A 24,618-nucleotide genomic window follows, 5' to 3' on the forward strand; every position below is an offset into this window, starting at 1 on the left:
AGTAACTAATTCAAGAATGGCATCCAACAACCAAATGCTAACACTGAGCAGTGGGAGACTATTTCTCATTATACAAAGTTTACAAATAGCAAACCAAAGATGAACAGACTCAAACAACAGGAGAGAGAATCTTAAAAGTATTGTTTTCATTACTTAAAAGTAATGATTTTTTAAAAGGCATTCCTGAAAAGAATGAAAAGTCATACGAGGGGACAAAAAAATAATTTAAAATTCTAATAACTCAGATTGGTTGCTCTGAGAACAAGCATGGATGAACTCATCAGAAAACATTTGAGATAATGGCCACTCTTTGGTGATAAGACCAGCAGACCTGCAGACCACAGATTTACAAGACTGCAAACCACTGCATTCACATTAATGCCCAATCACTTTAAATTGGGCGGTGCTGGCACATTAAACACTGCAGAAAGAATCTATAATTGCATTTTATTATGCTACTTAAAAAGGGAATCACTCCCAATTTGTTCTTCTTCTTCCAGTGAAGATTTTTTAATATTTTAAAATATTGCTGTAAATCTGTATAACAAGGAGAAATTTGAATTTCTGTAGGTTCTTATTCTAGATTCACACTATGTAGCTCATCAATGCAATTGCCTTTCTAAACTGTTACCACATGCAGTGACATAGAACTCGCATGAAACAGACCCAGGCACAGAAATCGGACATTCTGGAACAAGGTCCTCTCCCCTGACATCAAGCAGAAATGAACGAGGAACTACTGAACTATTCTTTACAGGAAAAAAGGAAGTAAAAAAAAAAACAAACAACCCTACAAAAAGAAGGAAAAAAACACCCTACAAAAAATGGTCATATTTTACTGAAAAAAATTTAAGAGGTTGCAAAAAAAGAGTTACTCAGTCTGCAAAGCTGATAAAATTTTTGCCAAAGAGTTTTCAAACTCTTCCCTACTTGTTCCTCCTCTCTCCCTTTGGGATACAGCTGTCTAGCATTTCCCCTAAAACCTCCCCAGTTACATTTAAACTATACTGACAAAGAGTGGAAAAAAGAAAACAGGAGGCAAAAAATGAAAGCTGGATCTCACAGCAAATATTAAGGCTAGGAGGAGTCTTCTCCTATCCTTCTCTCTGTATTTATCTGTTAAGTAAGTCTCTTCAGTTATGCCACACTGAAAGTATTAAAGAAGTCCATTCAATTAAATTGTATACAACTCATTAACATAATTTCAATAATGAAGTCATGCAATCAACAGATTTTAAAACTTACCCAAAGGCAGACAGGAATACACAATCATCATGCAAAATATTCGCTACTCTTTCAAAGGTTCTGTAATTGTCAGAGTCCTTTTGCTCAAAGTATCCAACAATATTTCTTCTGCTGCGCTGTAAAAAACGAAGGTTAAATTATAACTTACCTTAAATTATCAAAAACTATCATTACTCCCTAAGGATATTAAATAGAGAGGTGCCATTCATTCAACAGTCAATAACTGTGCAGAATTTATTTCTTTTCTGCCTTTTCAACATTCAGAAGCATCCTTGTGAATATTTTTCCAGTGAGGAATATTAGAAGTATCTTGTCAAATACAACATATGATTCTTTTTAAATGTTTAAAAGTAAAATAAGTAATTTGGTTGTGGAGTTACTGTAACAAAATGAATGCAGTTGAAAGTGATTATATTGGAATAATTTGTAATACTGGAAATGACCCAGTTTTCCACTTAGTTTAAAAAAAGCACTCACCACATTTCTGAATGGAAAAAAAAAAAAAAAAAGGAAGAAGTAAATATGTACTTCAAATACATTATGTTTCACCAGTTCAACATTAAAAAAAAATTAATATATTTAGAAGGAATAAAATTGAAAGACTTACATCAAGAGAACTAATTTCTTCCAAATCCTGGACGTCCCGAATAGGGTTACTCTTCTGCTGCCTGATATAATCTGCTATTGCTGTCACAGATCTCTGGCCCCTGTATTCTCTCTTCATCATCATTCCATTCCGGAAGAGTTTCAGAGTTGGGTATTTGCTTATCCTGTATCTCTGAGCTATATCCGCTAAAAAGAAATTAAGAAAATAAACCCCAAACCCTACAAATACAGACATACACTGAACGTGGTATCTTATACATGTATATATGCACACATAAGTGGAATCTCTGAACCAGTAGTGCCACATCTTTGAACAAGGGCAAACTGAAAAGAACCCAAAAACCAAACGCCACCACAGGAGAGAGAATGGATAACAGCTACAGTATTTCTCACATGTACTGATCTTCATAAAAAAATGAAATAAATAATGACCAAAATCTGGGGTAAGTAAAGACTTGCTTGGTCAGCTATATTCATTCAGTACACTTCCTATGAACAACTAGGAAAGCCAATTTAAGAACATAACAAGAACATGAGAATCTAAAAAGCTTGCCAAATCTCAGTTAATTAATCCATATGAGAAAATTTCAATAAAATAAATAATCCCCTATTTTTCTTTAAACTCACTATGACTTTTATCTCAATTACAGAGCTGGAAATATACTTGTCACGTCTTAAATTTTAGAGAACATGAAGCCTGGGCAAAATACTTCTTGAAGCCTCTGAAGGGCAGAAGACTGCACAGTTCTGAGCTGTTCAGATTTTGAACGAACGCAAAATCTCAGGTTTCCAAATTAAGGCAAACACCTCTCTGGTCAACCAGTGTCAGCATTCCCTTCAAGACAGTTCTTCATTCACATCTATACACACAGCCCAGCTTTCTTCTAGACTTGGATCGCACAGAGCTTCATACAACAAAGTAACGTGTATTTGTGTTCATCTAGCACTAGCTATTTTCACCTTTATATAACAGGTCAGTTATTTAAGTTATTTATTCACAAGACTTACAAATGTAAAACAAGAATAAAAAATGGAAAGAAGTTGTACAGCAAAATTAGAAGAGCAGCAAAGAAAGCTGAGCAGGAGCAATAAAGCCCAGTTTCCCATGAATGTGCATCCCGTGCCCCTTATCTCCAACCACTACTAAGGCAATAATCCGGTTCTTCACTACACCCCACCAGAGTTCTTCAAGTGTCCCTTTGTCCCTCTTCCACTTTGGTTGCAATAGGTGTTGCAGCTAGTTCCCAGCTATGCCTTGACAGGGAAACTTATACGTAACCAACCAGCAAGGGGTTCAAGGCACACTGAGCAGGATCCATCAGCCTTGAGTTTTTGGAGCAACCTTTGCTACAGTGCAGAAATTGGTTCTGTGCATCTCCAATACCCAGCAACTGCTTTGAGCAAAGTTTAAGTACTTAATAGCTTTGAATGCTCTATCCCTCTTTCAGGTGTGGTTGAAGTTGAGCAAAAAGTTTCAAGGAGTTTTTCTGAGGAAGGACTGGAGAAACAAAGCAAGATACACTTTGGATTCTTAGGAAAATGAGACTAAAAACAAACAATAGAGACAAAGCATGTAACGTCAAGTAGATTTCCACAAGTACTTTTTTTTTGCTTTTGCTTTGTTTAATTATGCCCTCCTGTTCACTCCCCCCCTGGAAATATATCTAGAAACAAAAAAATCTCACAGCCCCTGTGAAAACTGTGTCCTCTATTGCAGAGTGGGATGCAGTTTACCTAAACTTCAATCATGTTTGTACCTAAATCCAACTAAATCTCAAAATATGAGCAGTCTGCCCACTTTGCAGAGCTGCTTAATCCTTTGAGGTGACTCATTCCAGTCAACCACACCCACCCCGCTTCCCCTTCTCCCTTTCTCTCTCCAGGAAAGAAAGGGACAGCAAACTTCAACAGACTGGTTTATCCTTTGGAGACAGACAAGTTTCATCCAGCCAACAGAGAGAGGAAGGCATCCAAAGTGTGGGCTGAATGCGTGTCCCCTTACTTTTCAATGACTCCTTAGAAGTCAAAGGGTACACTTCAGGTGACCTGGATCGGCCCACAGCAGGAAGGCAACCAAATGAGGGTCCATCAGCGTATCTGGCACAGCACTGAACGATGTAAAAACTAATCCTTTCTGACAAGAATGTCCTTCCTTCTCAATTACATATTTACTACGAAGCAGATTTGCTTTCTATCTTACTCTTTTTTTAAAAAGAATGGAGACAGAAGTCCTGTGAAAACTATTATTTAGAGTCAATTGTCATTAGCAAATTGCTGATACTGGGCAGCTAACATACACCTCTCAGTTGCAAACCGAAATTAAAACCCTGTGCAACTGGAAATAAGTCATTCCCCTATGGAACTGTGCCCGTAACTGTCCTGCAGCACATAAAGCTCTCCACCTCTTTTGAACTTCTAAGAGGTAACAAAAAATCTGAATTCCCTGCTGACTGGAGAACTCTCAGTGCAACCATCAGTAGTTTTAATTGCTGCTAAAACACTACTAATCTCTTGCAGCTTTAGTTACTGAAAACAATCTTTGTACCAGCTGCACAACTTAAATGAGTCTGAGAACTGAAAACAAAATGTGCACAGTAAAGGAATAAGAACCAGGTCTACTCCACAAAAATGTTCTTTAACATCCCTCAAACCAGTAAGCTTAAAAGCTTCACCAGCTAAGCCCAGTTCCGAACAAGCTTTGCATCGCTATAAAATATCACAGAATTCAGCCTATCAATTTTGACTAAGAAAGGACTTGACCTGTTTCCTAAATATCCCAGAAGAGTTTCTTAATGTACTAATTACAGTCAAAATTAAGGGTAAGACATTTTATGTCCTCAATTCAGAGTACTTTTATTTCAAATTAATACAAATTTATCACGGGAAGTTGCCAATATATTCAACATGAACGAGTATTAGATCAATACTGTTTTCTTCCTTTAAATTCCATCACTTTTTAGTTAAAAATACCTAAGAGCTGCCTGGAAGAAGGTGGCAAGTATAGCAGGGGAAGAATCACTTTCTATCTGCTCAGCGGAAGACAAACAACGTCAGCAAACCAGGCTGCCCTGTTGATAGAAGGACCTTTGGTCTGATGGTACGCCAGTCTATCAAAACTTGACCGGGCTCTGATAAGAGACAAGGAACACTGCATATCAAGGTTTCGCAGAAACACATTGAGATTAAAGACTGTTACCGTTACAGAACTCCACAGCAAGAGAACACCAAAACCACACTTTTGTGTTACAACACGGACTTTTCCTTCAAGTTATTTCCACAGTTATAAGAGTTATAAGAGGATGCACGGGCTGCAGAAAGGGCATTCAGGGGGTCTTGAAGGTTCTCCAAGATGGAGATGGAAGTCCCAAGGGATGTGGATCTTCATCAAGAGCTGAAGTGGTATAAAAAAATTTATGGTAATAAAATGCCCACTGTTGAGACTGAATTCAAACATTATTTCGTAAGTCAGAACTTGCATGCTCTTTACAAATTACACTGAGATTCCATGAATACTGGTATTTGAACTAACACAGAGAGATGACAGTCCTACACAAGTAAGTATTTGAAAACCATCTTTTTACAAAATATAAAATGCAAGTACATGAAAAATTGTTTGAATTCATTCAAAAGTCAAATAGAGTAAACCTTAAATGCTTCATTAAGCCCTGGCATTTGATACAGGTAGAGTTAGCACAAGCAGAGCAACTACCAAATTATACTCCTTTTAAAATTGGAAATACACAATGCAAATACATGGAATATTGTTTGAACTCATTCATAGATTGCATTAGTTATAGTAAATCCTAAATTAAATTTTAAAATATTTCCAGACATTCTCACTGCCGATTTTCTGATGAAAAGAGGTATTTGAAACAGATAAGGGTAACCTACCTAAAGAAAGAAAAAAAAGTCTCCCAGCTACAACTTTACGTGTTCTTCAGGTACTAAGGTACCTAAAAGGTACAAACCTTGAGTTTGTATTTTGCCCAATTAATCACTAAATTGCAAGCGTAGTGTCTATGCTACCAGAATAGTTTCACACTAGTTATGATAGGAAGCTACTGACATACTTGATCATCTTCTTACCATCTACAAATCAGAAATTTCAAGCAGAGCAATGACTGTTGAATTCAGATTATTCTTTCCTCCCTGTTTTGCATGTATATCTGTTGGCATACAACGATTTCTAAACTGCCCAGACTATTTTCTACTATTCATTCTACAAACTCCAACAGGAATGTCTTCAGTCACTCAGTTCTCTTCATAGATGCACTGTATTGGTACCCCTCCTGAACTACTGAAGAGAAAGGAAAGCTGCTGCCTACAATAGAGATGAGACAGCAGCTTTTATTGTTGTTTTGAAAGAAACTTTTACATGAAGCCTGACTCTTACACCCATGTTTTCTAAGACCATCTCCGACATTGTCTTTCCTCCAAGAAAACATGCTTCGTGAGCTATCATTTGTGATCCGTATCTTTATCATCTCTCTTGCACTGTCAGCCATTTCTCTGTTGTCTGAGCAGCATGTGTTCCTCTACTCAAAGGAATGCCAAAACCCTTTTTTTGGGGGCGTCAGGCTTTTCACATAGCTGCGTATACACGTTACCCAAGCTACAGCTTCAAGCGACCACACAGCCTGTGACTTGATTCCCAGAATGCCTCAGACTCCATTGTCCTAGGTTAACACCACACCACACTGTCCAAAGAGTTCAGCTAGTATATCAGATCACATCGCCAAGAATCTCAAGTCCATTGTCACTAAATTAAAATTAAACGTATGATGAAGGATATGTTGAAAAACTGCACCAAGACACGCTATATTGATGTAGGCTCCCACCCACAATGTACTTATGAAAAGAAAGGTCCTTCCCACTGAAGGACCAGCAGTATTTACAAGGGTCAGGGTATCACCCCACCGTTAACTCAGTCTGCTGTCTTAGTCTTCCAGGGTCATAATTCATACCACCACCAAACAAATATCTAGATTTTAAGTCTACAGGACTGCGTCTCAAAAAAATGTGTCCACTAGGATTTGAACAATACTGATAATTATCCTAAATGCCCACCTCATAATATAAGGCACCACTTGAAGCAATTCCCATGCCGAACAGAGGACTACAACAGCCTGAAAAATGATCTGGAAGAAAATCAAAGTTCCAAAACTCAAACCTCATTAAAATACTTTCTGAAAATACTCATATTGTCCCTTTTTCTAAGGAGGGTCTTCATGTTGTCTGAGGAAGAGCTAGCACGAGCCCAAGCTACTGCATTTCCTAATTTTGTATTTAAATGATGGTTATAGGAATTACACAGCTACATAAACATATATATAGCCTGAATTTACTGGAACTAACACTAATCTTTTTTTTGTGTCAGATCATCTTACCTCTTCCTCACCATTATGCAATACCTTCCATCTCAAAGGTACCAAATTCCTTCAGCTGTATATTTGAAGCTGGGACTACCAAATGAGTATTCTGTTTGCTCACTTGAGATCAATTGCATCTTTTGAAGTCCCTCAGGCCACCTGCCAGGGCACACTACAGATAAGAAATGAAATCTGTCTTTGATAGGTACCTTTTTACTGATTATTCTGCAAGCTTTTTTCTCTCAAGTTCACTTAAAAAGGCCTTTTTGTTTCCTACTTGCCTACATACAGCACTACATTCACCTCATTGTTAACTATTTCATAATACAGCATTAATTCTCCCCAGTTAAACTCATGACACTTGCACGCAATCATGAGACCTGGGAATATTCACAGGAAGCAGAATTAGAAAAGAACTTGGAAGACCATCTAAACTAGGCATCCTACCCCGGTGATTGTGATACTGGCGACTCGTATGATGGACCAAAACAGGTACAAGAAAAGCAATCAATGTTCTACATCAAACTTGTCTACTAAGAGGCTGGGTAACAGCAAATCTAGACCACCTTCTGCTGCAAAGGAGCATTCACAACAGCCATGCCTGCTCTTAGCAGGGCTTCATCAGTAGGCATCCCATAACCTTTTCTGACAGGCTAACAAAATGGCTCTCCTCAGGAGAGCCATCAACAACCTCTCCGAATCACTTCCACTTTTTATTTTATCCAAAGATAACTCTTTCAGACCGATTTTTTTTTTTCCAGGCAAAGTGGCAGGAATGCAATGAAATCCTCACGCTTGTTTACAGTTGCATTTATAGTTCATTTATGAACCTCCAAATTTGTTATTATACTGACTTATTTTGCTTACCAAAGGCACAGTAGCAATACAATCTAAATAACTCTCTGAAGACTAACATTAGCACACATTACAGGAATGGCCAGACCCAGAGAGATCAGCAGATCGCAGTAGTGAATGAAAGTACCACTCATGGGTGTTTTGAAAGAACGAAGAATAGTTCCCTAAACAGTCTGTCTAGCAAAACACCTCTCAACAACCCAGCAGTGAGAAGTTGTTTTCTGTTTGGAAGCACAAAGATTTACTGAAACCAGCTATTATTTTTTATTTTTTAACTTGGAAACCAAAGGAAATAATGGTGCAGTAGAATTAAACCCTCAACACATACTTTAATTTTTAAGAATTCTGTACCATAACTCCTAACACTGAATTCAGAGAAACTGTTCAAAATACAAACTCTCCTCCAGAAACATGAGTTCTTCTATATTGCAATATTCACTCACAGAGAACAGAAACAGGAAGTGAGTTTCCAACATTGCTGCTTAACACAAACGATAAAAAAAGACAAAAAACCCCCAAGCAAGCAAAAAAACCCCAAACCACCAAAACAAAACCTTCCTAATAATGTATATGCAGAAAGATCTTCTATTATTTTATATGGAAGGTCGCTTTTACTAGGTATTACACTTAAAATAGAGGTGCGTATTTTTTAAGATAAGTGAATTACTAAATCAAACACACCAAAACCACCAAAAAATTTAACAGCAAACAATGTAGTGGAACTTAGATATTTCTAATTTATAGAAGGATGAGGTCTTGGAAACTGAAAGAATACCTGCTTCAACTACCTGCTCTATCAGATTTACCTTTACTGTATGTTCCATATCAGCTTCAAAACAGCCTGATGACTTAATTATAGCTGAAACATCGAAGTTATCTTCCACAATATTATACACTGGTGTAAAATAGAACATATACAGAGGCTTAATATAGTGTTAATATTCAGTGTTTGTATTTAATCACATTGGGGCCTATCACCTTCCAGAAAAACATCTTTATATTGGCTATAAGAGCAGACAGAATGATGGTTTTGTCATTAAGCATCAAACATTTGGCAGTGCATCAATAATTCTCTTTAATTTGCTTTACCCTCAGAAGCTGGTGTGAGCTGTTGGGCCCTGCAGTGTGCTTCAATAATAGTGCATTAAATGGAAAGTATCTATGCCTGGCTGACCGTTCTGAAAGCTGTTTTTGAGTGGCCTGAAATCAGCTATTTGGATTCCCTACAGAGCCTTGGCTTCAAAAAGAAACAGAGCATTTGTAATGCAAATAATCCACCATCTCTAGAACATCATCCTAACAGTTAACTAGTAGTGGTATGAAATTTGCAGGCATAAACCTTCTAGTGTTTGTTTAGTGTTGCTAACATATGGAAACACATACAAAAATACAAAGGTAAAACCGGAAGAAAAAGACAATAACAATTTTGACTCCAACATTTAGTAAACTACTACAGCAGGCCCAAGCTGGATAATATAGCAGCATTCACCCTCTTACTGAAGAGCTGCTATTACATACACTAAAATCAAAGTTAAAATACTTGAAACTTTAGGACACACCCAGTAACTGTGTGCCATGAAATGTACCAGTGCTTACAACACAGCAAAAACACTAGAAACCAGGAATGACATATACAGCTTTGCTATTTGAATTCAAAAAAAGCAATGCAAATTAGGGAAAAAGACTTGGTCTGTCATTATAGGATTTTATTTTTAATTCTCACATTTTACAGCTTCTGCAGCAGAAATCATGCTCATCTACTTCTTAAATTAAGGACACAGAGTAAATACAGAGAACTCATGGTATTCCAGTAATAAAAAGAAAGACCAAAACTCTTGGCTGCCTCATACTACTTAGCCCACTACACCTACTCCCAGGGGAAGGAAGACAACATTCTCTGCTGTAGCATCTCCTTCTCCACCCAGGCCTTAGCTCTCCATAACAAGGTTTGATGAGCTCAATTCAATGAGTATATGAGGAGAAGATTAAGGAACAAGCTTCTAAAGTGTTTCAAATACTTGGGGCGGGAGGGGGGTTTTCTTAGGCACATAACTGCTAAGACAAGAACATCTCATGGCTAAACACTTGACATCCAGCAGCCCAAAGACCCTCTGGGTTACCCAAGCAACTAACTAAAGCTGCAGCAAACAAAATGAGGACTTCAGCTGTTAATGTAAACTTTAACAATAAAACTAATCAACACAGGCTGATTTTACTACAGTCTTTTGTGAGAATTTTATAGAAAATTTCATTGTCAATATCTTGACTCAATGAAAAAATGAGCCAGACAGACTGTTAAACACTGAGATAAGACTTATTTATTAAGGACAACCATAAAAATTAAGTAAACTCAAAGTATGAATATCCTTAATTCCCCCCTCCCCCTCAATTGACTCAAGTTAATTTGAGAAACTATCACTGATAAAAGCAGTAGAATATACACAAAAATATATGCAAAAGTAATTTCAAGTATGTAGAGTGACTCATTTAATAAGCTGATACAAAACCAATCAGAATGCTTGCTACAACTGCATTTATTTTCTACAATTGCAAAGATCAGGGGCAGTTTATTTGTGTAGATCCTGCAGTAGATCCCAGAACAAAGACAGACAAAAAACTCAATAAGAAAACTTCAGCAAAGACTGCATATCAGGCTTTATCTTCAATATACTCTTCCAGAGGATTTCATCACCTTACTTGAAAATTGACTTTTAGGGATGGCAAATTTGAATTACTTTATGCTATGCTTTTCATTAAGATCTCCCAAGCACACACCATACAGACAGATGACTGGAAGCAGAAGAGAACACCAAGGGTGAAAAAGAAAGAAGCTGAATATGTAGTCAAGTATTTGAGATCTGGCAAGGTATTCCAGGTCCAAAACCCCCCTACCAAAACCCAAACAAACAAACAAAAAAACCCCCAAACCAAAAAACCCTCACCAACCCCCCAAAAATCTATGATTCTAGAAAAGGCTGTTCAGGAAGGAAGTAGGAAAACATTCACTTAACAGAGACATCATTATAATGAGAAAGAAAAAATACTATTGGACTTGTAAGTCCAGGAAACTAAAGCATATCCTGTGAAGCACATTTAGTCCCACCTCTCCATTCTGCTGCTGCTCTGTAAATGCTCCAGGCAGTTACAGAAGTACGCTGTTCTACACTGTATTCAAGGCAGTAGATCTGCTCAGAGGAAGAGATTCTATAACCGTGTCTAATGTAACTGCTGTTCAAGAACACCTAAGTTAAAACTTTTATATCAGTTCCCCAACACATCCCTACCACTACAACGTAGGAAGGCAGCTGAATGCTTCAAGGCTGCTTACACACCCTGCCTGGGTGAATACTGTTGTGCCTCTTTTCCAGCTGAGGCTATAAAGAGGGTCCCATACCCCAGTGATTCAAAGATTTAATCCCAGAAGCATTTAAGTTTCCTGTGGTTATGAATTAGTTTTACTGATCTTTGGGAAGGGACAAAACAGAATCTCCTTGGCCACTCCTGACAGTTTGAAGAATCAGCTTATTTTACATTTCAGATACTGAATTGATACTGTTTGCTCCCTTAAACGTTTTGGGGTTTTTTTTATGCTTGAAATCCCTTTCAAGATCACAAGACAGGTGCTCTTATTGTTGGGCAATTACAGGCATGCATACAAAACTGAGCACAAAATGGTGCCAGTGCAAGAGGCTCAAGTAGACTTCTAAATCTGCAACTAAGAACCAAAGACACTTCAAGCCAAGAATTCTCATTATAGAAAAAAAGTCTTCTCTAACATCAAAAAAGTTAGATTGTCAAAATGGGAAAGAAAAATGTAAATGAAATCAGTTACTTTTCATAGATATGCAATTGACTTTTTTTCCTGTCCTGTAATGTTCTCTCTTTAGATTTTTTGTAACAGAGCACTAAAACACAACTGTTAGGTCAACAGTAAGTCTCAGGGATATGCTGCAGATACAAACTAATAACTCTGTGCAGTGATTCCTCACATTTCTAACTGTGATCCTTTCTAGAAATTAACAGTTTTGTAAAGTCCAGACAGTATAATCAGTATTGAGTAGAATTGAATTTCTGCTATTAATACTCTTTGGGAATCACAAGCCACTGTAAAGAAATTATGCCTGCAAATGCTGTTCTTCCAGAAGCATAAAACAATACAGCCGATCCTATACTATAAAAAGTACTGTAACAAAAACCTCAGTGGTATCCATTTGTCTTTCAATGTGCAGCAGACGTTCCTTACATTTTATTTATTATAGGATTAAAAAGCAACTTTAGGGATTAATACCAGCATAAAATGAGTAAGTTTTGGCATATCATTTTCATGTATTTCTGGGCAGGGGAAAAACCCAAACAGGGAACCATTTGTTGGCATGTGTACAAACAGCAAAGCAGAAAAGCTCTGATACCCTCCTGGCTGTGTGAAAGGCAACTTACAGTCCACCATGACTCCTAATTGGAAGGAAGACCTGAGCAGAACATATTCTTGATACTGACAATGGAAGGTTACCCCTTCCTCTTCTTGGTTGTGAAGACCTGCACCATTTGTTGCACTAGTGCTTCTTTGACACCTCAGTGAGCCAATTCAATTTATAATCCCAGCCCTTTTTTCCCCATTAAGTGAGATAGGCTGAACTGATATAAATGAATGCTTATGGATACAGTGAGAAAGCAACACTGGAGATTGTCCTGACAAATTTGGAAGAAGTTGTTCACTGATGTATACAAGCAACTCTGGTCTAAATGATGGGGCGGATACAGCTACACTTTAGATTGCTGTCTAGCATATTTTTCCATACAATTGGTAACTTACTGTCAGGATAGCACAGAAAAACCTAAAGGAGGATTTACTTACAATGCTGATCACAGTCTACTCTAGCAAACACCACTTGATTCTTATCTGGATATTCTTCCTTAATTACATTAGAAGCTTCCTCAAAAATAGGATGCAGCATTTGGCTGAAGCGGCACCTGTGGATAGAACACAAAATCATAACTTCAAAATATTAATTAGAAATATTTTAATTGATGACTCAGGGAATATTTCAATCTTTGAAGGAAGAAGAAAAAAAAAAGAAAGAAAAGCTATTGGAAAAGCACATCTACTTGTAATCATCCCACTAACTGAGTGGACAAAAATAGGTTCAAAAGTAATTTGAATAATTCAGGTGGGAAAAAAATAATTGTAAAAGAATATATAGTTCAAGATGTGCCCCCTGCTTTACCTGCTTAAGAAACACCATTAATCAGTTATAAGCCTTTAGGAAATATATTCCATTCAGAAAGTCTGTTCTTTATTTTTTCTACCTGAGATATTGCCAGTGAAGTAATTTTACAAATATAGTAAAAGAAGTTACTTGGATTGTTGACATTCCAATATTCACCATCACCTTCAAGAAATATCACAGCAGTAACTTTATAAGGGTCAACAATAGAAGTTATAAGTATTGCTTACTGTATTATTGCTCAAGTTTGGTAGAATTTGAACAGACTGCTATTACAGCACTACGAACCAAGAGAATCCCATGGGTCCCTTCTTCCAGTCATGTCAGATTTTGAAGCAAATCCTCTCTTTTTGCCCATGGAAAAGGCTGTAGGACTGCAAAGATGCTTTGGTGGCTTTGGGGAGTTTAGGATAACACTAGTGCACAAGCCCATTATTAATATGTCAATAAAATTGTTTTATATTCTGTTCTTCTAAACACATGGCAGAATTTTAAATTGAATATGTATAATGGCACTGTAGAAGTTGTCAGAATGAGACCTCATGGAGCAGACTTGCAATAAAACAGCCTGCACTGAAGCCCTGCTTAAACTTAACAAGTGATAGCCTGGGGATGCTGTTACGACTACAACAGCAAACATTCAAGGCAAAAGGCAGGATTTGCTCTCAAAATACAAACAGGGCTGAAGGCCATTTTCTGAAAGAAACCTGAATCTGGGCAGTACAACTGTACACTACACATTACGTAGCATGTATATGTTACATATGGCTTCCTTGTCCCTCATTCTTCTCCTCCCTTAGAGCAGAATATCCACATCAGCGAAACCAATCTGTTCTCATTCAAAGGTCACATTACATCATAGGCTGGCAGTATGCTATGTTGAGGGGGTTATTACTGAATGCCTACATGTAATGATCATAATTAAGGCTGTAATTTTTTAAAATTATGGCTTACTCTAATGTGAATCAACTTGCAAGCACATGCAAATCTTTAAATTCAAAGCAAACCTATTCTACAGAGGATTTGATAACAGTGGGGATTTGCAGAAAGAGCCGTGCTAATAACGTCCTAAAACAGGACGCTTGTTACCTTGCTGTATCAAGTTTTAAAATATTGGTATCTTCCCTTTATCACAGAAGTATCAGAACATGGATTTTTAGCCTCCTGCAGTTTGTCTTTTGCAAAATCCAAAAATGATTTTTCAATGGCAAGCCCCCCCCCCCAAATTTCACTGTATTAAATTTACTCCCTGTAGGGTTGCTTTCTTTGGTTATCTTTAATAAAACCTTTTGAAGTAGTACATGATTCACCAGGTATGTGCATATCACAAACTGAAAATCACAATCGTAACAGTTTCATTTATTTACTTATTTTAAAAGACAGCCTTTATAGCATAATTCTATACAGAACAGGTAAGAGATTAGACCTAGTTTCTTACTTTAGCTACTTAGTTGTACTGTCGTTATAAAGAAAGACATTTCAAACAAATAGCTTACTTGGTAAACAAATGCAGCCTTTCTAAAGAAAAATTCTATTGGTTTAAATGTGCCTACTATCAATTTAGTCTGTGGAAGCAAATGAACAGATGCAAACTAATTGAACATAAAAATTGTCTATAAAATGACAGAGGTATATACAAGGGTTATTAAACTGATTTAGATTGGTATAATGTCTATCTTTACGCAAAGTTTAAATGAAGGCATTAAAAACATCTTTATTGAGAACTTCATTCTGTATGAAAAGACTGGCTATGAATTTTTCAAAATCACTTTTAAAAAACAATTAAAATTAGCCTGCTACTAGTTGAATGAATTCTTAGTAAAGACAAAGCGCCAAAAGACAAATTTTTCACATAAAGCTCTGTACGCTTGCTATTTCTACGCCACACAAGTCTACAGACTTAGACATAGAGTGGGATGTGAAAGAGGTGAAAGGAATCAGAAGTCTAATCACCTACACGACCTTTGATTCTGAAGGCCAACATTTTATGCTCACAAAGCAAAACAGCAGGGAGGGGAATATTTAAAGTGTAGTACTTCGGTTTAAATATTGCTTTACATTATAAAGCTATTTACATCCAAGATTACTTTAATCAAGGGAGACAGAAAATGATTTATTTTTCTAACCTTATTTTCTATATTAATTTGCATGTTAAATTTTGTTTTCTCTGAATACCTTTCTGGTTTCTTCCTTGCTAAAGATTCTTCAAAAATATTAATGATGGAACAGAACATAACATTTAAAATTACTTCTTACACAATAAAAAGAGGGGTATGGTGCTTAAATGAATTCTAACAATGATTTTGTATGCAATTTCCGCCCCCCCCCCCAAAGTAAACAGTTCCCTCTGAGTATGTCTTTCATAATGTCTAACCAATCTGGCCCCAAATTCCTTCCTTTTCCAGTTGCTCAAATTTCATCCCTCAATTATAATTTCTCTAGTCCTCCACTTAGAAGGTCTTCCAGATTAGAGAAAAATTGGGTTTTAGTGTAATTTCAAGCCTTTTTCTTTCTAGCACACACGCATGGGACCAACAGAGAAGAAAACGGAAAAATGGAATACTTTGGACTATGTTAAGGAGCAAAAAGTTAATTAAATCTGTCTTGCTAAGAGGAAAAAAAAATAAATTACATAGCATGTTATTCCATACTACTGTAAAAGCCTTTTTCCTCTGATAGGAGCCCTGAATGAAACAAAAGATGGCAGAACAGCAGAAGGGGATGTAATCAGGACACTAAAAAAACCAGGAACGAACTAGTTTGAAAGCAACATACCACTGTATTTTCAATTAGAAAACTATAGCTAAACATGACAGTTTTCAAAAGACAGAAGTTTAAACATAGAAAAAAAACTTGTATAACTTACCAATCAGCATAAAAATTAACTAAAGCAACATCTGCATTGTCTGAGAGGAAAGAAAAAGAAAAAACACAATGTCACATTGTTAGGCAAACTTCTTAGTGCTTTTACCCAAGATTATAAAAATACACACAAAAACTATAAAAGCAAATAATTCTAGATTATACAGCATACAGCTTAGTCTGATTGCTAGAAAACTGATAGGATAAATCTTATCTGAAGTATAATCTATATCAAATGGGAAAGTGATGAAAGTGGCCTTCAGCCAAGTATTTTATTGACTTTATTGATATATTGGACATTAAAAATGTCAATACTTAAGGTATTAAGACACAAAAGAAGTAATTAAGTGACACGTGAGACAAAAAGTAATTCTGGATTTAAAATTAAGGCACTCAAAGCCAGTTGTTCTCTAGTACAACTCTTTTAAGCATTATCTAGATTATTCGTAAGTGTTAAAAAAAAACAGTTAAGTGCTGAAATGTCAACTGTTTGGGTTAGAAGAATGACTAACATGCAGCCTGCCTGTGCAACTTGCTCTGGTTGGTCCTTACCTGCCTTATTTGCTAAGAAGCTGGATACTGAGGCAAAAGGTAGCAGAGAAATCTTCAGTCCCCCAAAAAAGAAAAATGCTAAGGGACACTTAAAAAAAATGCAATACTATAGGGATATATATGATGAGGTAGTGAAATAATGCTCCTATACATTATTTTTCACATACCAAAAAAAAGGAAAATATATCAAAACTAGAAGGATAAATCTCCTGCCCCAAAGTAAATTGTGATCTTTACACAATATAACAACCATGCTGTGAATTGATTTTTAGTAGTAGTAGTGGTGTAGACATTATAAAAAAAAAAAAGTGAAAGAAATACTGGAACTATAGAGTATCAGTCACAGCTTTATGAAGCAAAAATGTTGCCAGACAAATTTGCACTATTGACAAAGTTACAAAGCAGTTACAAGCAAAGATTAAGATGTTGAAAGCCTGGAAAAGAAAACATGCTGGAAAAGACAACTCTTGACAAGGCTGGGAAAAACTACAGTTTTGATTAAAATTATGGCTTTAAGATTTTCATTATCAGCAAGCAATGCAAGAGGTGAACAGAAAATTAACAAGCATGGAGAAATTTAGGGTTACCTCCAAGGCATAAAGTATTTATTGAAAGTAATTGGATGAATTTTAAAAGTACTTACACTTGGCATATATTCCCTTTTATGAATAACATTTTACAAAAGGATTTTATCTTTTCCACTGTATAAAAGGTATTTACAAACAGATCTCGTATCACCTAATCATACATTTACTACACAAAGCAATCTTGCAATAGCAAGCTGATTCTAGTACAGATTTAAACAAAAGAGTATAAAGATTTTTTTGTTCTTAACATATTTGAAACAATGTAATAACTTTTCCTGTTAAGACAAACAGATACAGGCAAGTTGCAGCCTTTTCAGACCAAAAGGTTTCAGACAAGGAATACACATCTGTTTAATGTATGGGTCTCCTTTCTATGGGTCACCAGAATCAGGACAATGCTTTACCTGAGGGAAAGCATAGCTGAACAAGCAAGATACTTAAGGCCCATCACCATGGGTTTCAGTTGCTGCTGTTCTTTGGGGGAACTTTTAAAAAGCTCTCTTGACAGGTTTTGGTTACATAATCAAACATTCCCATCTGCAAACAAGATACCAGGTATTTTCCTTAGACAGTTCAAATCCTCATTGAGATTACAATGAAGTAATTTGTTAGGTGATACATTAGTTCAGACAGCTAATTCTAAACATAGGCATTTAATACTTCTATGCCGATTGCAATTCATATAGTCAAAAGCTAGGGTATGCGTATTCCTTTAATGACATTGCAAGATTCACAGAGAGAGGTGACTGTAGACATACAAAGAAAAAAATAATATTCAAAGTACTCACTTAAAATGTCATCTATATTTCCACTATCTAGACTTGTTATTTCACTTCTTGTTGGATTAAAAAGCCAAGACACCTAAAAAGAGAAAGGAAACCAGTAAGGTATGTAAAGTAGGTATTGGGACCAGCGCTGCTAAACATCTTTTTTGGCAACACAGACAGTGGGATTGAGTGCACCCTCAGCCAGTTTGCTGTTGACACCAAGCTGTGTGGTGCGGTCAACACGCTGGATGGAAGGGATGCCATCCAGAGGGACCTTGACAGGCTTGAGAGGTGGGCCCGTGCAAACCTCATGAAGTTCAACAAGGCCAAGTGCAAGGTCCTGCACGTGGGTCAGAGCAATCCCAAGCACAAATACAGGCTGGGCAATGCGTGGATTGAGAGCAGCTCTGAGGAGAAGGACTTGGGGGTGTTGGTTGATGAGAAGCTCAACGTGACCCGGCAATGTGTGCTCACAGCCCAGAAAGCCAACCGCATCCTGGGCTGCATCAAAAGAAGCATGACCAGCAGGTCGAGGGAGCGGATTCTGCCCCTCTGCTCCGCTCTGGTGAGACCCCACCTGGAGTACTGCGTTCAGCTCTGGGGCCCCCAACATAAGAAGGACACGGACCTGTTGGAGTGAGTCCAGAGAAGGGCCACAAAGATGATCAGAGGGCTGGAGCACCTCTCCTATGAAGACAGGCTGAGGGAGTTGGGGTTGTTCAGCCTGCAGAAGAGAAGGCTCTGGGAGGACCTTATAGCAGCCTGCCAGTACCTATAGGGGGCCTACAGGAAAGCTGGAGAGGGACTTCTTAGAAGGACATGTAGTGATAGGACAAGGGGCAACAGCTTTAAACTGAAAGAGGGTAGATTTAGATTAGATATTAGGAAAAAATTCTTTACTGTGAGGGTGGTGAGACATTGGAACAGGTTGCCCAGAGAGGCTGTGGATGCCCCATCCCTGGAAGTGTTCAAGGCCAGGTTGGATGGGGCTTTGAGCAACCTGGTCTAGTGGAAGGTGTCCCTGCCCATGGCAGGGGGGCTGGAACTAGATGATCTGTAAGGTCCCTTCCAACCCAAACCATTCTATGATTCTATGAATAAAGGAGTAACATATCTATGATTTTAAATGTTGCAGTTCAAAAGCTGGAGAAGAACAGTAAAAGAATTGTAATTCAGTCAACACATTTCAGATGACAGCAGTACTACAAACATACAAATAAACACTATTTACAGATTTAATATACTTTCACATTTAAAGCAAAATTGGCTATCTCTTCATATGATTCTCTATTATGTTGGCAGAAATGTTACAGGTAAATTTTGTACCTTTAAGAATAACTTATATTCATAAAATTCACTCTGAAGAAAGAAATGAAACCCCATTTTAGCCACCTAACAATCTCACACAGCCCAGAAGTGCGTAGGCATGGAGGTTTCACCCAGAGACAAGTAATTCCTTCTGTCACTTACAGGGCTTGTCTGGCTAAAAAGTTTCTCATTAGGTAAAGCTTGCAATTGCCTCCATTTGTACTGCTGTTTGCTAAAACAGTTTCAATATATCTAACTCAACTAGCTACAGTCTTTTATCTCCTTCTGTAATTTTTCTTGATACTGCTTCAGTCCCAGCATGCAATCAGCATATCAGACTACAAAAACTGAGGCACCACATCAGCCAGATCATTCAATTATAAAGTAACAAATGCATTACTCTTAATGCAGCTATCACAGCAACATGCAGTTTTATGGAAGAGCACTCTCATATTCACTGGAACAGGCCCAGTTCTTTTATCTCAAAATGCAGTGCGGAAAAAGGGGGTAAAGTTGCTGCCCTATCCTAGGTAAGAAATATTATCAGCGAGTTACAACTTATTTTTGCTTTGAGAGATAAGCATGCAAGTTTTTGAACAGGACAATACAGATTCTGGTCTGCGATGTGGATGTTCCCGTCCTGAATAAGCTGTTCAGAAAGTCAGCACTTCTCTAAGCAGAGCCAGAGCTTGGACCAGACGCTCCACCGAGATGCCTTCCAGCCTTGTGTTTTCAATGAATCTTACGGTTCCTCAGCTGACAGAGATGGCAGGAAAGGAAAAGGAAGGTTTTTGGTAGAGAGCTGACAGGAACGCACAGGTCAAGGAGCCAGACAGAGACCTGAGATTCACAATGATACCCAAAGAATTAGTCCTCACACTGAGATGTGGTATCGTATGACACGCACGCTATCAATGTTCCTGGAGTCTTAGTTTACTCTTTGCACCTGCAAAGAAAATCTGCTTATCTCTAGAGAGACAGAGCTGACTAAAGACACCAAGGAAAAACTTAGCTGGAAGCATAAAGAGCATCCAAATAATGCCACCTAGAGCAGCTGGATACAAGAATCCAGTGATACAAGCATACATTCCATCTATTTATGGAAGAGCCTGAGACCTATCCTGTCTATACCAGAACCACGACTACAAGCAGCAAGCCTCCAGGGCACACCTGCCTTTGACACTGTTTACAATTTATCAAAAGACTAATTCAATGTCAAACATCAAGTTTTCTCACATTTGTCGCAAGTGTATATCAAATATTGGCCTCAAAAGGAATGGCCAAACTGGATGCCTCGCTTTCATTAAGATCAGCTTTGAAAATTGTGGGAAGACTTCTGCAGTGAGACACTGTCAATAGCTCTCAAACTCTCACCTGCACGCCATTTACAGTGATATTTGCAGCAATCATTTTCAACTCCTTCTGATGTATGGGTCACTAAACACTTCTCAGTGAAGATACTGATCCTTTCATACTTCCCATATAGAGGCCACTGGGTAGCATATACATTCCATCTTACACTACAGGCTGAAAACACACTTGCTGTTGTAATACAAAATATGTACCAGTGCTTCTCACTTGGTAATTGGGCAAGATACTAGTCTTGTATGCAAGTCTAAGATCCGTGGCGGTGTTTGCACAGCCTTCCTGTGGCACTTAAACTGTCCGACACAAGTGTCTGAACTGTGGCTTTAAGATGAGTACAGAGAAACAAAACTAACCGTTGAGCTGTAAGGTCCATAGTCAAAACTAACTGCATAATGACATGATCTGCCAAAAAATATCTGATTAAGCAAGCTATGCAATGCACAAGTTGCAGCAGGCCAGTGTTGGGGAAGTTCTTTTGAAGATGCTGGTGTTGCTGACTGCAACAACAGAAGAGATGACCCTGCCTTCAGTCTTTCTCTCAGAAGCTACATATATGGGCCCTGGTCCACATCGGTCAGATTACCCCCAGTTGAGTGACAGCTGATGGCAACTATGAGTGCAGATACCTCCCCATCACCCCTTGGGTGGTGCATGGGATGACAACTTCCAGGGTGTTGCTATGGGGAGGTGCTGGTAGTAGTAGTAGTTAGATTTGTAGTAATGGGTCAGTTAACTGTGTGAGTGAGCGGGCATAGTTTTTGTTTGTACGCCCAAGCTGTTTTGTTGCAAGTGTTAGGTTAGATGCAACTTGTGTACAACTGAAGCAGTAGCTATGATTAACAATAACAGTTGGAATATTGCTCTAGGCAATAAAGGACGGTATAACTCAACATTAATTTTGTTGGCCATCATCCGATCCTACCACAGGTGACTTTGCAAACTCATCTAAGTTCCAAGGCTTCAGCTGTCCTGCAAGGACTCAAGAACCTCTGATTGTACCCTTGAAAACCACAGAGTTACTTATCCTGCTTATGATCTTGGACAATGCTTGTTTACACAGAAAATCCACATAAGCCTCTAGAAAGCAGGAACTTCTTAGCTGCTGCACACAGCTCTGCATCGGCATTCATACTCGGAAAGAATTTCCGCAGTAGGTCTTGGTGAAACTATTTTCACAGGAACCCAGCAGCTTGTATTGTCTAAACATACCGAACAGGTAAGATATCAATTTGTTAAACCCACATGGCTTTTTCTAATACAATTTTACAGCAGAAACACAAATCTTACCTAATAGGATAAATTACACATAAATTAAACATAACATAGATAAGCATATTATTTGCAATCAGGAAATAGGCTATTGTTATTCAGCATATACACTTAAATAGATTGGGAACTGTAGTTGCATTTGTAGATTGCTACAATACACCTTAACTTGCAATGAAAATATTTAACTGCAAAATCAAAGCACAGGGCTTACTAACCAACAAAATCCCCTACTGGAGTGTGCTATGTGCAGAAAAAGCAAATTAAAACTAATACTTCTTTATAGCATGAATAAAATTTTTGATTGCTTTCTTAACTCTTTTTGTGGAAAAATGTGGTGCAAGCTGCATGTACTAAAACAAAGACCCCAAACATCTTCATATATTGAAGGTGAAAATCAAATTAAGCTGTATATCCTATTGCCCATTTATATTAAAGGGTAGTGGAAAAATACTGAGACAACAAACGTCTTCACCCAAAAGTTGCAAAAAACCTTAGATAACTGAAATATTTTTTCCACTAGAAGTATGATAATTTCTATTTTGACAAAATATACTCATAATCACATTCTTAAATATTTTATACTGACTAAATAATTGTGGGTGCCAAAACCTTCATAATAAGTAGATAGACTCAGGGGGAAAAAAAGCATTCCTTGAAGAAATGTCAATAAATATGCAAAAGACTCACTTCAGCTGAAGCTTTCATAAAGGTATACTGCCTGGAAGGAAGAAAACACATCCTTTTGACCCAGTAATCTTTCTGTCCCGTGAGATGCAAGAGGGTTTATGATATTACTAGTATTAATATTTAACACGAAGGAATACAAATTCTTATTTAAATTGCTAAGAAGCTACACTGTTTTGAGAATATTTTCTGACCTTTGATGAGGCCTGTGCTTGATACCCACTGGTGGAAAACAAGACATTTTTGAGGAAATAATTTCTGAATGTCAGCTACGCACTTTATAAAACAGGCATTGAACATATGTTCTTAAAAACGTACTGGCTAAAAAAAATTCTTCAGAGTTTTTTTACTTTTAAATGCAAACTTTGCATTCCACTGACCTACATCAGAAGGACACATGGGTGACTGTTCATATTTGTAACTGAGGGGGGAAAAAAAAAAAAAAATTTCCAACTGACCTTACAAGATAGCTGCAAACTCAATGAAGAAAGCATCTTGCAAAAATAATTCAAAAGGAAAACTGGCTATGTAAGTACACCTGAAAAGAACTCAGGTTGCTGCCTTTATATTGGATAAAATTAGCTATTTTTTATATTTGTATTTTTTAAATGCTTAAACTACTAAAATCTGAAGGTAAAACTAAGTAGTTATGAAAGAAAAAGATTTTAAAAAAATATAGTAGAATATTAAAATACTAAATACTTGAGTGTGAAGCTGCACAAGTTAGATAAGCATGTTTATAATCTACTCAAAATCACTTAACACTATAGAAAAATGACAACACAAACTATAGACTAAAACTAATGCAGAAAGCTTTATACGCTTACAGAACACATTGTTGAGGGGAAAAAGTCAGGAATTGAACAATGTATTCACATAGATAAAATTTAACTCATATGGGGGGAGGGAAGAGGAGATGGCACATGTATTTTTACTCTTCTGGTCCTCAGAAACACTGTCAAATAAAGCAGGAATATATCAGCTCAGGTTCCTGGAAGTTTCTGAAGATAACACTGCTTGTATTTTTACTGGATACTTTAATTAGTACAGAAATCTTAGTATTTCTGATCCAGTTTCGATCCTCACTTCATGTTAGCAAATGACTTAGCCACTTCTGCCAGGAGCCAGTACTAGTTGCTTCTGAGGAGTAACTACAAATTAGCTGGCATTTATTCTGGTTTTTTTCTACTGAAAGACCTCAAAGCACTGCCCGAAAGACAACATTACCCTCCTCTGACATGCGGCGCAAGGCTACACAAGCAGCCTTACACAAAACAAAACGCCTGGACAAAACCCATTCCACTCACCCCCAATGGCAGACCTCTGCCAGGCTTCATATCCCTTTTCCAAAGGGGAAATAAAAGCACACCCAGCATCTTCTGCTGACAGTGGTGCTGTTCAATTGCCATTCCACACATCCAATTAATGAAGCCCACCGGTTATTCAGGAGATTTAGGTCAACCTTTTATCAACATTTTACTCTTACCAGTTCGCACTGTTAGTTCTTTAATTGTGAACTGGACAGAAGAGACACGCCTATAGGTTTAGTGGCATTTCTTTTCCAAGTTTATCATACTTTACACATAACTTTCTTGCAAAAGAGTTTAATAATAACTGTGCACAGTCTTAAAACTACAGGAGAAGGAAAAAAAACCCAGGTTTGTTGCATTTATGTGTTCTTCATGCCTTTATTTTTTAATTCACATAATGAATCAGAGGTCCTCATTTCCAGAGCAAACTATCTGAAGCATACAGAAAATCTATTCTTGGAGCATTATGATTTCTAATTAGTACTACACCTGCAAGGCAGTCAACAAGAACAGCCTTCATTTTCACTTGCTAAACTTTCCATTTACCTTTTCCACCTGCTGGGAAATCCTAAAGGCACACGACTAAACCATCTTTCTCCTCTACCACAAAA

The 24,618-nt window shown here is 37.4% G+C and overlaps 1 protein-coding gene across 2 annotated transcripts in view; it reads right to left on the reverse strand.

The window, feature by feature from the left end:
- The window catches only part of ERP44 (endoplasmic reticulum protein 44), a 54,764-nt gene that overhangs the window by 15,009 nt on the left and 15,137 nt on the right, over window positions 1-24,618 (reverse strand). For both annotated transcript variants that reach the window (XM_030011602.2, XM_030011603.1), the window contains exons 2-6: window positions 18,090-18,162; window positions 16,167-16,206; window positions 12,931-13,046; window positions 1,853-2,037; window positions 1,246-1,361 (exon numbers count right to left, since the gene is read on the reverse strand). In XM_030011602.2, coding sequence (XP_029867462.1) covers window positions 1,246-1,361; window positions 1,853-2,037; window positions 12,931-13,046; window positions 16,167-16,206; window positions 18,090-18,162 — 530 coding nt within the window. The remainder of the gene's footprint in view (window positions 1-1,245; window positions 1,362-1,852; window positions 2,038-12,930; window positions 13,047-16,166; window positions 16,207-18,089; window positions 18,163-24,618) is intronic.

Source organism: Aquila chrysaetos, chromosome 4 (genome assembly GCF_900496995.4).
Source record: "Aquila chrysaetos chrysaetos chromosome 4, bAquChr1.4, whole genome shotgun sequence".
NCBI lineage: Eukaryota > Metazoa > Chordata > Aves > Accipitriformes > Accipitridae > Aquila > Aquila chrysaetos.